Here is a 14,261-nt window from a genome sequence, read left to right as displayed (position 1 = left end):
TTATACATTGTTGATAGGACTGCTTATATATAAAAGATAGAGGTACTTGTATATAATTGATTGGAGGTAGTTATAAATTATTCCCTTTAAATTCTGTACCATTTATTGGAAGATCACAGCCTCAGTACAGGTCACTCATACAAGGGAAGGTCTCAGGTGTAAAGTACAGGTATATTCGTAGCATGTTATTATTTTTTTATTTTATCTCTTCACCAGCTATTAATGTAAGAACACAGGAACGGTCAAGAGCAACAGAACCTCTTAACTGTTAAACATCTTGGTTAGAAAAACACCTTTTGTTTGTACCTCAGTCAGTGTGTGCTTGATGAAATAGCAGGATGTTACATGAGGAAGCAAACAGCTGTAGTCACTGGATTTCAGCAGATAGCAGGTACAGATGTGGCTGGAAATTGAGTAACCTTTGTGTGTGTGTTTTGTCTACTTCGTCTCAACCTTTCTTTGCAGAGACAATGGTTGGGTATGTACAAGGATTTTGTGTGTGTGTGTGTGTGTGTGTGTGTGTGTCCACTCAGTCTTAACCTACAGAGATATTGGTTGAGTATATACAAAGCAACAGGACATGATTTAATCAGCCCACATCTGTTCTATCTGCTGTATCATTTCAGGCACCAGTTTAAATATACACCACATGCCATGTCTGGGCCACCCTGTGTGGGAATGCTGGCCTGGTATATAGATAGATACAGTCATCTGGTGCTTGGCTTTGAATGTTACTTTTTTATCATATATATGCAGCATTATTTTCTCTCTAACAAACATATGATGAAGGAAAAGTATTAAACAATCTTGAATTTTGTCATGAAGATTAGCACTTATTCAGAAACATATTAGGGTGATAGTGTAGTGTACAAGTGAAAGGGTATTACTGGTAGTCCATCCTACTCACATTGAGAGTGGCACAACTCATACTTTTGCACCACAAGGGAAGGATGAACATCAGAGGAGATAATCTGACTACAAAGCCTGGGTGAAACTCATAAGGTGTCAGTCCCTTGAGGCAGTGTTTCTTAACCTTCCTGATCTCAGTGCCCCTTGTAGTCAGATCTAGGCAGGCTGGCACCCCTAACATGCACCACAAAGCTTAGCTACACTTCCTGCCAACACATGAAAATGAGAATCAAATATGTACATTCATCACAAAAATATCTTAGCTCTTTTGCATCCTTTGTGAGGAACACTGGCAATACACCACCACACACACATCATTCCCATCACCCCTACAGTTAATTTCAACACCCTAAGTTAAGAAACGCTGCCTTAATAGGAAACAAAAACAGTAAATAATAACAATGATTACTCAGCTACGATTCTTTTCAGCACCCTCAGTTAACAATGCTGCCCTAAGGAAAATTAAAACAATATATAATAATACCACCGACCAACAGCTATGGTTCAGAAACACTGCCTTAATGGGAAACGAGAACAGTAAACAAGAACAGTGCTCTAGAACTGTGTATGTGGATAGGTGAGCTGGTTCCTCATGTACTGCACTAACTGGTTCAGCCCATCCTTGCCCAGCGACCCACCCAGGTAGTGCGCCTCCACGCTAATTAATCCTCCTGTCTGTTTCACCTGGAAGTTACACCTGAGGAGGCACTTCAGTCCACCTTTTGTTGGTTTTCTCTCCCCCCAGCCTCCTGTCGATGTCCCCTGCTGGCTGTCTTTGTCTGTTGATCTCCCTTCCTCGTGACTCTCCTCTTCTTCTAGCTCTTCCTCCTCATCTAACTCCTCTTCCTCCTCTTCTTCCATATTTTGTTTTCCCTCTTCTGTTTCAGATTCCATTTCACCTTCCGTTTCTATCCGTGCTCTCTTGTTTTCACTCTCCTCTTCATCTTCTGTTTTCCTCTTAGATGATGAGCCTTTGTCCTCCTTTTCCTCCTCCTTAGCACCTTTACCTGTCAGGGATATAATGCAGCACCTTATTCACCCATCTAATGTCACCTTATAAGCTTTGTTGTAGGAATGATTTGTCAGATATATGGGTTTGTTACATAATAGTAATGATATGCACAGTTTTTACTCTTCCAGGGAGTTGTGAAGAGGACTGAGGCTTCAAGAAAGAGCAACAATTAGTCAGACAAGCTTCCATCAATTTATTCAGACAAGCTGGCATCAATTTATCAGAAAACTTGGCCTCAATTTATTGAGAAAAGCTACTATCAACCCTAACTCAACCCCCACATCTCATCTCGCAGATACAAGCAGCAGGCACAATACAGCATGATATCAACTTATTCAAACAAGCTACCATCAATGCTAACTCAACCCTGTGTCATCTCATCTCTCCAGCAGCAACAACTCACAACACAGCACACCCCATTCTGCCCCTCACCATTGTGCTGCTGGTGGTGTCCCTCTCGTTCTCTCTCCCGCCGCCGCCGCCGCTGGTGTAGCCACGTCAGCTTGAACGCCTTCACGTTGGCGCTTACGAAGTACTTGGTGCTCTTGAACACCTCCACCTTCACCTGCAGGAGGATTGAGGGTCACTATCATGTGTGTAGGTAGATAATTATTCAGCCCCAGAAACCTGAGGAAACAAAAGATGTAAGATGGAAAGATAAAAAGGAAATGCAGAATTATTCATCCCCAGAAGACTGAAGATAAAAAGATAAGAGAGAAACAAAGAGATGCAGAATTACTTGTCCCCAGAAGACTGAAGATACAAAGGATTTTGAATGATACAAAGAATATAGATAATTATTCATCTCCAAAAGCCTGAGGATACAAAAGGTAACAGAGAAAATGCAGATTAATCATCCCAAAAAGACACGATACAAAGATGCAAAAGAAATAAGTACACATTCCCTACAAGACTGAAGCTATGAGATACAATACAAAGGAAACACTTGAATCACACCCCAAAACATGCACAAAATTAAGAAGACGGTCACCCAAAAGAATGAAGAATCAAGAAACAACACAAACTGGAATCACACCCCAAAGCAACAGAGATCAAGAAAACAGAACAAAAGAGTAAAGATAAAAAGGATTACAAACGACACAATACAAAGGAGATTTGTATCACACCCCAAAACAACAAAATTAAGAACAGAGAGAGAGAGAGAGAGAGAGAGAGAGAGGTGGTGCCAGTTACCTTGAGAGCCTTGAGCCAGCCGAGCACCTTAGTCCAAGCAGCTGGCACAGAGTACACAGACATGAGGGTGCGGGGGAGCAGCAGCACAATTGGCTTCTTGGTGGCCATCTCCTTTTTACTCCGCACCTCACTCAGACTCACACCGGCAGCAAATGTCCATGCAGCGCCCCACCTGTGCAAAGAATAAGGTAAAATTTCAGATACCTTTGGCCATTATTTTTTGGGGACTGGGATCTCAGTGGGCCTTTTTTTTAATATTGACTTTTTATACAATTAGCTGGTACCCTTCTTACATGCAAATATATTCCTTCTATTGCTTCCTAAACCTTACCTATTTTGTTTATTCCTCCTCCTCCTCCTCTTCCTCCTCATAAATAATTAAATAATCACTGAATAACACTCCTACACTTCAGCAACAGGTACATCACTGAATAACAACACTCCTACACTGGGGCAACAGGTCAGCTCCTCACCTCATGGTCCGCCCCTGACAGAACTCGGTAAAGACACAGGAGGTTGGCTTGGCTTCCTGCACCAGCCTCTTCACCTCCCGCACATGAGCCTTGGTGCCGATGAGTGTGGTGAAGATCCTGAGGGAGAGACGAGAGGTGAGTGAGTGGGTGAGTGAGTGAGTGAGTGAGTGAGTGAGTGAGTGAGTGAGTGAGTGAGTGAGTGAGTGACTGACTGACTGACTGACTGACTGGTGTGTGTGATAAAAGAGGAAAGAATAGATGACTGAATGACTGATTGATAGACTGGTGTGTGTGTGTGTGTGTGTGTGGTGGAAGAGGAATGAATGAATGGATGACTGATTGATTGATAGATTGAAGTTTATGAACACCATGAACTGAGGTGTGTGGTGGAAGAGGAATTGCTAGTTGATTGACTGACTAACAAGTGTGCAGCAAACCATGTGTGTGTGTGTGTGTGTGTGTGTGTGTGTGTGTGTGTGTGTGTGTGTGTGTGTGTGTGTGTGTGTGTGTTATTCTATTTGCACACTGTACCTTCAAAAATCCACTTTCACACTTCCAAAGCACACAGAAACATAAATAAATAAATAATCACTGAATAACAACACTATTACACTCCAGCAAGAGGTAAATTAGTGAATAACAACACTTCAATACTCCAGCAACAAGTAGATCTTATTAAACCCACCAACTAACACTGCCTCACCTCACTTTGTCCCTCAGCAGCTGGCTCTCCTCCACCATCTGCCGAATGAACTCCACCTCCCCGCCCTCCGTCACTTTCTCCAGCGCTGTGCCTGAGGAACAAGAGGTAGGAACATAAGAATGTGACAAGGCAGCAAAAGTCCAGGCACTTCATGGACACAAGGCATACCATGTGTTCTTAAAATGTTGATTCTTGTAAGGGGGGTGTTGGTGTACCTCGAATGTGGGGCACTACAGGAAGTACCCTGCATCTGTTGTGGTCTCAGGTTTGGCATAGGTGTAGGGTAGGAAACAGTCTCATTATGAAAGGGCAGGGATAAACCAGTGTGTGCTGTGGGGCCTTGCTGTGGAAGTACTCTGCATCTGCTATAGTCTCAGGGTTGGAGTAGGTGCAGGGTAGTGAATGGTCTCATTATGAAGGGGCAGGGGTGAACCAGTGTGCTGTGGGGCCTTGCAGTGGATGTGTGCAGCCTGCTGTGCTATGCCTCGGCTCCTGGGGTGTAGTGGGACCACAAGACTGTCCTTTTCTACTGAGGACTGACAGGGCTAAGAGTGTGAATGATGTATGTAAGTGCATGCCTCTTTGTCTGGATCCCCCCATGTGGGATTGCCAGCCTGGTATATAGATAGACAGATCCACAAATTTTATCAAACCTCCTCTTGAAACCTAAATTCTTGCTAAGTTTATGAGCCTATTTATGAAACAATTCAAGCCTTTCATTACCTACACACTTGACCCAGCCTCCCTTACCAGTGGGTGCAGCATTGGGCTCCCCTCTGCCCTTCTTACTCTTGGCCATGGTGTCAGCTTCCTCCTCAGAGCTGAAGAAGGGAGGGTTGGTCATGGTGAAGTCATAGATGTAGTCTCTCTCTTGTGCTTCCTCTCTTTCCTCTTCCTCCTTTCCATTGATGTCATCTTTGCCTTCCTGCTCCTCTGTCTTGCTGCCTTCCTTGTGCTTCTCTTTGTCTGTGTGGGGAAGATGTGTGAGTGAGAGGTGAGGAGATGATATGCACAGGATAGAGAGACAAAGATAGAGATAAAAACAGGAGACAGAGAGAGACACAAGACTACAAAGGATGAGAGAGAGATGATAAGGTGAGGGTAAGATGAAATGCACAGGATGGAAAGACAGGTATAGATAGACAGAGATAATAAGAGACATGAGACACAATTAAAGATATGAGAGAGAGAGAGAGAGAGAGAGAGAGAGAGAGAGAGAGAGAGAGAGAGAGAGAGAGAGAGAGAGAGAGAGAGAGAGAGAGAGAGAGAGAGAGAGAGAGAGAGAGAGAGAGAGAGAGAGAGAGAGAGAGAGAGAGAGAGAGAGAGAGAGAGAGAGAGAGAGAGAGAGAGAGAGAAGACAAAAAATCTACCACATAGAAACAAAGACAAATACAAAACAAAAATGAAGAAGAACCAAAACAGAGACCAAAAAAACAAAAAAACAAGACTGAGAGAGAGATGGCGGAGAAACAAAACCAAAGAAATAAACATGAAACTATTAAAATCAGACAAAAAAACACACAAAACAAAAATGGGGACCCAAAACAACACAAACCAACTTTCCTCACCCTCCTCATCCCCCTTCCCTTCCTTCTCTTTCTTCAGCCCAGAGCATGCATCACCCCAGCGCTGGGAATCCGAATGACGAGACTTAAGGGAGGAACGGGAGAGACATTTACCACCACCACCACCATCACCAGTGCGAGGTTTGAGGGTGGAGACTTGAGCGAGTGTTTCCGGCAGGTCCAACACCTCCTTGAGTATTGTCTTCTCCTCCACCTGAAGAGAGGGAGACAGAGGGGGCTAAGGTAGGTAAAAGGGTTTAAAAGTCCTTGTTTTCTGTGGGGGGATAATAAAAGTTTTGTGTTGGTTCAATACGGAGACTTAAAAGTCCTTCATGTTTCTGTGAGGGAATGATGCAAGTTGTGTTGTGTCTTGAATCCCTTCACTGTGATATCAAAAACTTCACAGCACTAAAAGCAATATGTCTTTATAAGCATCTACAAGAAAGAAGACTATAAAAAAGAATAGATTCTGCAACTTCCAAATAGTGCAATAATTGGATGTGGCAGTATAGTTGTAAGGGTTTTTAGTTTTTCACCTCCCCCATAACAGAAATAATGACTTAGCCAGCTGGTGTATGAAAAGTACGACCAACACTCCACCTAACCCTCTCACCTTCCTCACAGCAATCTGTCCGGCCAGTCCATTCCTCTGCACGTTCTCCAGGGCACTCTGGCAGCTTGCAGGGTCTGTCTCGGTGGCCAGCATGCACCAGGAGAAGTGTGCAGCAGCCAGCAGGGGGTACACACACGCTGCTCCTGTGCCTAAAGGGGAAGGAGGGAGTTTGATGAGGTATGCATAATAATAAACTTAAAAAGGATGTAAAATTCAATAAAAAGTGTGCAAAGGCTATAAAAATGGTAGACAAACACTATACTGTATTATAATAAACTTGTAAACCATGTAGAAATTCAAAACAATAAGATAAAGTGTACTACATTATAATAAACTCACAGAGAGATAACAAAACCACAAAAAACAACACACAGACTCATCAGACTCATACCAATGTCCACCCCTACCACAGGGGGCGGCGCTGAACTGTCCCCCTCACCACTACCACTGCCAACGCTGCCACACCTCCGGGCGGCCAGGAAGAGCAGGTCCTCCAGCCACAGCAGGTAGTTGAGGCGCAGGGGCAGCGTTGGCACCAGGCGGTCTGAGGGAATGTTCACCTGCAGGAAGGAAATTAATAAGACCAATTAGGATTTTACTTTCAGTCACCATCAGGTATATTTTTTAGTTCACCAATGTCAACACCACCCTGAGATTCTAACACTATTACGCATTATATTAAACTCACTGCTCTTATAAACTAAAATACATGAAAAGAATTAAACCTCATGCATTCAAACACTCCCACACTCCTGCAGAATGTCAACAAATCCAAGAACACCACAAGCCAGCACCTCAAGGCCAAAATCCTGATGGAGGAGGCAGGTGGTGAGGGCACGGAGAGCATCAGGGTTCTTGAAGTCCAGATGCACCTTGCCAGCCACGTCGTAGGCACAGTGGGCGCGGAATTCTGAGTACTGAGTGGCTAACTTCTTGAAGCTTGGAGGTGTTCTGTAGGGGTTCCGCGGATGCATGAATTTGTTCAGCTTTGGCGGCACAGTCTTCTTCTCTGTCAAGGTAATTAATGTTTGAGTGAGTGGTGTGTGTGTGTGTGTGTGTGTGTGTGTGTGTGTGTGTGTGTGTGTGTGTGTGTGTGTGTGTGTGTGTGTGTGTGTGTGTGTTTGGTAGACTCTGGAACACCCTGCCTGCTACTTTTACTAATACTCCAGTCATTCCTCCTAATGCTTGAGTTACTCTTCCTTATACTGAGTTACTCTTCATTGTATACCAGTCACTAATCCTTACACTTGTCACTCTTTAACTGTCACTCTGTCTTCAACCAGCCCTTCTTCCCTGTACTTGTCTGTCTTCAACCAACTGTTCTTCCTTATACATGTCACTATTTATACTTCATCCATTCCTCCTTATATTTAATTTATTCCTCTTTATACCCTCCTACACTCTGCTCCTCCTTATACTTCACTTTGTTGGCAATATACTAATTTCCAACTAAACAATGATAAAATGATCTCATATTTAACAACCCACCTTAATGAATGGGCGCTCTCTCTCTCTCTCTCTCTCTCTCTCTCTCTCTCTCTCTCTCTCTCTCTCTCTCTCTCTCTCTCTCTCTCTTACATCGCGAGACATGTGTGTGTGTGTGTGTGTGTGTGTATTATCGTGGTGATAAAATAAAGTAACACCAACAGAAATGCATAATTGGCAACTCATGCCTGCAGGCGGCGCTGCCACGGGCCCAGCCAGCCCGGGATGTAAGCGCCTGGGACCACAATTCTCCACGAGTGCCGGATCCGGGGTCAAGCAGGATCCGAACCCCTTGACCAGTGTTTATTGGGACGATCCGAGCGACGCGTCCAGTCACTGTCCAGCCACACGCTAAGAGCACGCCTCACCTCATCCACCCACTGCTCCACCTTCTGCTTGGCTTCTTCCCGACCCAAGCGGACAGTTCAGCTAAGTATCCTGATCAGCCACAAGCCTCAGTACTGTTAGGTGCTTAGCCAGGCCACGGGTCCGCCCCTCACAAGGCAGATTCCACGTAGGTAGCCTGGCTTGGGTATCAGTATGCTAACACCACATAACCCTAACTCTTCCTTATACTTCACCCATTCCTTATATCCTGCCACATCCCTATTTCTTATACAATTCTGTCCTTATATTTCACCCTTCCCTATATTTCCTCCACTCCTTATACTAGTCACTCTGCCTAATACGTCATGCATTCCTCCTTATACTCACTGGTGGCCATCTTGACAGCCTCCTACTCCTTTCTCTCCTTCCCTAATGCCAGTGAGTCTCGCAACAGACCAATACACAAGTAATTCAAACAATGTGTCTTGCTTCCTGCAGTTGAACGTTTCAACTTGGCTTGTTTACATGTGATCGTTTTTATACACCTAGTCCCTGTATGTTTATTTTGGCTTATTATTTGGCAACTTATTTTCCTTATTTTATCTTGTTTTTTTTTTATTTGTGTTTCAAATTGTGTTTTAAAATTAATTACTTTGTTTACAATTAGGTTTTATTATACACTTGGACCCTGAATGGAATATTTTGCCTTACTTTTAATTTTCTCTTTTCTCTTATAAACTGATGGAGGATGGATGGATGGAAATGATTAGCAGGAATATTGAAGGTACATTAGAGAAGTGAAGGGAACAGTTAGCAGACCAAGTGTACATTAGAGGAAGTGAAGGGAAGGATTAGCAGGAATATTGAGAGGAAGTGAAGAGAAGTGTTAGCAGGCCAAGTGTACATTAGAGGAAGTGAAGGGAAGGATTAGCAGGAATATTGAAGGTACATTAGAGAAGTGAAGGGAACAGTTAGCAGGAATATTGAAGGGAGTTAATGATAGAGGAAGTGAAGGGAACAATTAGCATGAATAATGGAGTCAATGAAGGGACTCTAAGGTGATAGTACAAGGCAAGGAGGTAAACTGAGGAGGAAACTGAGTACTAGGCAAGGAGGTAAACTGAGGAGGAAACTGTTAGCAAGGAAGATGAAAGGGAGGTAAGGAAGGTGTGTTAAGGTGACAAGGAAGGAATTTACCTGATGAATGCTTAGGTAAGATAATGAAAATACATGACAAAAGAGAACAATTAACAAACGATAATGCAGGAAGGTAAATTTAGTGAAGACAGAACAGAGATACATGATAAAAACATACAAGCTTTATTTGTCAAGGCACCACAAGATTAAGTGAGAGATTACACAAGAGGTACCAACTGTTTCATTCTTGTTTGTGGCTTGTTGTGTCTCCTTGTGTTGCCTTTGTGAGTGTGCCTTGAATCTTGCTGCTCCTCTTCCTCCTCCTCCTCCTCCTCCTCTTCTCAGGCCACCTCTTGTGTTGCCTTCCTGTGAGTTGTGTCTTGAGTCCTACTGCTCCTGTTCCTCCTAATCTTCCCACACTGCCTCTTGTGTTGCTCCTTCTACTTCCATAATCTCTCTTGTGTTGCTTTTCTGTGAGTGTGTCTTGAATCCTACTGCTCCTCTTCCTCCGCTTCTTCCCACACCTCCTCTTATGTTGCCTTGTTACTCCTGTTCCTCCTTCCAGGGTCTTCTGCAGAGGTCCTGACAGCAGAGGTCAGCACACACACATGTCGGCACACACAGAGGCCGGCACATGGCAGCGTCTCTGTTCAGGGTGAGTGAGAAGGCTTGGTTATGTGGGGTGTTGGTATGGTGTGGTGTGGTTGTGGTTGTGGTTGTGGTGTGATGTGATGTGGTGTGGTGTGAGGGAACTGGTATTTCAGGGCTCAAGGGAAGCTTTGTGTCAGAGAGGCTGTGGTGAAGGACTGTGGTTTGTCAGCAGACTGTGGGGGACATACTGTGGGTCTGTGGAGAGAGAGAGAGAGAGAGAGAGAGAGAGAGAGAGAGAGAGAGAGAGAGAGAGAGAGAGAGAATGCACATATAAAGTTAAATTAATGTGTTTATAATTCACAAACAAATAATAGATACAAAAACAATAATCTAATCAATCTATCTATACACCCAGCTAAGGTCTCTCTTAGGAAGGAAGGCAAGGAATTATGGAAAGCCTTGCAGATGGCACCTACCTTTGAGTAAGTCACCTTTGAGAAACCTTTCCTTAATTTTACCTGAATTTTTACCCCACAAAACTTTCCCTAACTGCTGAAAAATATCCCTCACTGCTATAACTTTCCCCACACATCTTCCCCTAAGTCTCCTGCTATCTTATACCCCATACAAGTCTTTCCCTAACCCTCCTGCTATCTTTTACCCCACACAAGTCTTTCCCCTAAGTCTCCTGCTATCTTTTAACCCCACACAAGTCTTTCCCTAAACCTTCCTGCCAACTTTTGACCCCACACAAGTCTTTCCCCTAAGTCTCCTGCTATCTTTTACCCACACAAGTCTTTCCCTAACTCTCCTGCTATCTTTTACCCCATACAAGTCTTTCCCTGAAACCTTCCTGCCAACTTTTTACCCCACACAAGTCTTTCCCTAAACTTTCCTGGCTATCTTTTACCCCATACAAGTCTTATACCCTAAACTTCCTGTTATCTTTTATCCCACACAAGTCTTTCCCTAAACTTTCCTGTTATCTTTTATCCCACACAAGTCTTTCCCTAAACTTTCCTGCCAATTTTTACCCCACACAAGTCTTTCCCTAAACTTTCCTGTTATCTTTTATCCCACACAAGTCTTTCCCTAAACTTTCCTGCCATCTTTTACCCAATACAAGTCTTTCCCTAAGTCTCCTGCTATTTTTTACCCCACACAAGTCTTTCCCTAAACCATCCTGCCAACTATTAACCCCATACAAGTCTTTCCCTATCTCTCCTGCTAATTTTTATCCCATACAAGTCTTTCCTTAAACTCTCCTAATGACTTTTACCCAACTTCAGTAAACCTTGAGTCCCTGTGATTGCCTGAAGTGTCTGTTTAAACCATCAATCTTCTTGGTCCATCCCCAGTGCAGTTTCAAGGAAGTTTCAAGATCACCTGTTATCTCTATATTAATCCATCTTTTCGGTACATTTTTCCAAGCAAGGGTCACCAGCATCTCATATCTCACAATCAATTAATTTCAGTCTATCCTCTCTGTGTAGACTCAGGGAAGGGTCACCAGCACCACCTGTAATCAGTAGGAGAGGTGAACATGACAGGACAGGTGACAAATTTGCGATATTATAACGGGGACTTCAGGAACTTTACTAAGGTTCTCAAATTCCTTAAACTTTACCGCAGCGTTCTCAAATTCCTGTGAAATAATTAATAAAATGATAAAAAATACACCCTTGAAAACACTAATACCTTCCATTTCACCCTGTTAAAATGGCAGAATCCCTTGTTAAACTACCCCTAGAACCACAAAGAAGCACTGTTGAAAAGCCTATTATCCTCCATTATACCCTGTTAAAACGATATAATCCTTGTTAAAACTATCATCCCTAGAACTACAAAACCACCCTTAAAAACCCAATATCGTCCATTATACCCTGTTAAAATGGCAAAATCCTTGTTAAACTATCCCTCCAATCACAAAAAGCACCCTAGTAAGCCCTAATATCCTCCATTACACCTGTTAAAACGGCAGAATCCTTGTTAAACTATCCCTAGAACCACAAAAAATACCCTAGAAAACCCCAGTATCCTCCATTACACCTGTAAAAACGGCAGAATCCTTGTTAAACTATCTCTAGAACCACAAAAATACCCTAGAAAACCCCAGTATCCTCCATTACACCTGTTAAAACGGCAGAATCCTTGTTAAACTATCCCTAGAACCACAAAAATACCCTAGAAAACCCCAGTATCCTCCATTACACCTGTAAAAACGGCAGAATCCTTGTTAAACTCCCTAGAACCACAAAAAATACCCTAGAAAACCCCAGTATCCTCCATTACACCTGTTAAAACGGCAGAATCCTTGTTAAACTCCCTAGAACCACAAAAAATACCCTAGAAAACCCCAGTATCCTCCATTACACCTGTAAAAACGGCAGAATCCTTGTTAAACTCCCTAGAACCACAAAAAATACCCTAGAAAACCCCAGTATCCTCCTCCATTACACCTGTAAAAACGGCAGAATCCTTGTTAAACTCCCTAGAACCACAAAAAATACCCTAGAAAATCCCAGTATCCTCCATTACACCTGTAAAAACGGCAAAAATCCTTGTTAAACTATCCCTAGAACCACAAAAAATACCCTAGAAAACCCCAGTATCCTCCATTACAACTGTTAAAACGGCAGAATCCTTGTTAAAGTATCCCTAGAAACAAAAAATACCCTAGAAAACCCCATCATCCTCCATTACACCTGTTAAAAAACGGCAGAATCCTTGTTAAACTATCCCTAGAACCACAGAACACCCTAGAAAACCCCAGTATCCTTCTTGAAAACTCCAATATCTTCCCTGCTAAAAAAGAGAAGACACGCATTTAAGAATACTACCACATTCATAGCTTCCCACCAGCCAGCCAGCCAGCAACCTTACAGATCCAGGAATCCCCTTAGAAGACCCAAGCCACAAGAAACCTTCAAGAAAAGTCACGTATTAATTTCAGGTACAAGAAGATGACAACAACAAATGTGTAAGGGTGTTTTCATGATTCTAGTGATAGTTTATCAGGCTGTAGTGGAAGTTATTAGGAAGATAATGATAAATGAGAGAGAGAAGAAAAAGGAAGATGATGAGAGAAAGAAATATCAGGAGACAATGATAAATAAAGGAAAGGAGGATGAGAAAGAAAAGAGAACAATGATAATGAGATGAAAAGGAAGGGAAGATGGGAGATAAGAGATGACGATTAGAGAAAAAGGAAGAAGAGAACAAGATGAGGAGATAAAGAGAAAAGAAAAGGAAGGAAATATGGAGATGTACAAGAAATAAGAGATTTGAAGAGAGAAAAAGGAAAGAGGGCGAGTTTAGACCAAGATTAGTACATAATGCTAAAAGGGAATAAAATTAACGAAGGAAAGATGAAAAAAAGAGAATGGATATCTTGAGGAAAAGGAAAATTAGTTTAGAGAGAAGATAAACTATATAAGAAAGGGAATGTATACAGTACAGACATGATAAATGAGGAGAGAGAGAGAGAGAGAGAAAAAAAAAAAGATGAGAGAGAGAAACAGTACCTTGAAATAAGTGTGAGTGTGTGTGTGTGTGTGTGTGTGTGTGTGTGTGTGAAGGAGGATGTGACACACTTTACGGTGATGGGGAGAGGTGAGGGAGGGGGAGGGTGATTCACGGGGCGGTGTTGCCACATCTAACACATGAATGCTGTATTGCCACATGTCTTCTATTTCCCCTTTATTCTCCTATCTCCTCTTCCTCCCTTCTTTATTCCTCTTATTCTTTCTCCTCTCTTCATCTTCCTCTAATATTTTTTTTCATCTTTCTACTCTCCTCCCTTTCTCCTTCCCTTCCATTTCTCTGTCTATTTTTACTGTTCTCTTCATTCCTTCTTTCTTTCCTTCTTACGTCTTTATCTTGTCCATCTTTCTTCTTATATTTATCAGTCTTCTCTCTACCTCAAAATAAGAGCGTTTCCCTTTCGGTCTTTCCATTTTCTGTTACGAGAGAGAGAGAGAGAGAGAGAGAGAGAGAGAGAGAGAGAGAGAGAGAGAGAGAGAGAGAGAGAGAGAGAGCTTGTCCTTAGCATTGCGTAAGAAAATAATGATGCCGAAGTGAAAAAAAGATACTAGTACCACCACCACCACCACCACCATTACTACTACTACTACTACTACTACTACTACTACTACTACTACTACTACTACTACTACTACTACTAAGAAGAAGAAGAGGAGGAGGAAGAGATTTCAACGTCTCGAATAGTAATCTAAGTAGTAGTAGTAGTAGT

The 14,261-nt window shown here is 42.7% G+C and overlaps 1 protein-coding gene and 1 long non-coding RNA gene across 5 annotated transcripts in view; both read right to left on the bottom strand.

Moving 5' to 3' along the window:
* Positions 1-85: 85 nt before the first annotated feature.
* Positions 86-9,897, bottom strand: LOC135093770 (RNA N6-adenosine-methyltransferase METTL16-like). 3 transcript variants are annotated; one of them, XM_063993378.1, is made up of 11 exons: positions 9,656-9,897; positions 7,264-7,478; positions 6,861-7,029; positions 6,470-6,618; positions 5,860-6,070; positions 5,042-5,257; positions 4,292-4,382; positions 3,589-3,705; positions 3,116-3,287; positions 2,354-2,486; positions 86-1,916 (listed from the first exon to the last, which is right to left on the bottom strand). In XM_063993378.1, the coding sequence occupies exons 2-11, from the start codon at positions 7,441-7,443 to the stop codon at positions 1,465-1,467; spliced, it is 1,890 nt and encodes a 629-aa protein (XP_063849448.1). In that variant the 5' UTR covers positions 7,444-7,478; positions 9,656-9,897; the 3' UTR covers positions 86-1,464. The 3 variants fall into 3 exon arrangements, with proteins under 3 accessions (XP_063849448.1, XP_063849447.1, XP_063849450.1); XM_063993377.1 differs by lacking the exon at positions 9,656-9,897 and adding an exon at positions 8,669-8,822; XM_063993380.1 differs by lacking the exon at positions 9,656-9,897 and adding an exon at positions 8,323-8,582.
* A 1,054-nt stretch (positions 9,898-10,951) lies between these two features.
* Positions 10,952-14,261, bottom strand: part of LOC135093777 (uncharacterized) — a 4,944-nt gene continuing 1,634 nt past the window's right edge. For both annotated transcript variants that reach the window (XR_010263489.1, XR_010263488.1), the window contains exon 3: positions 10,952-11,528. This is a non-coding gene — a long non-coding RNA (uncharacterized LOC135093777). The remainder of the gene's footprint in view (positions 11,529-14,261) is intronic.

Source organism: Scylla paramamosain, chromosome 43, assembly GCF_035594125.1.
Source record: "Scylla paramamosain isolate STU-SP2022 chromosome 43, ASM3559412v1, whole genome shotgun sequence".
Taxonomy (NCBI): Eukaryota; Metazoa; Arthropoda; class Malacostraca; order Decapoda; family Portunidae; genus Scylla; species Scylla paramamosain.
The sequence above is the reverse complement of the archived record's forward strand: the minus strand, read 5'-3'. Positions and strand labels throughout refer to the sequence as shown.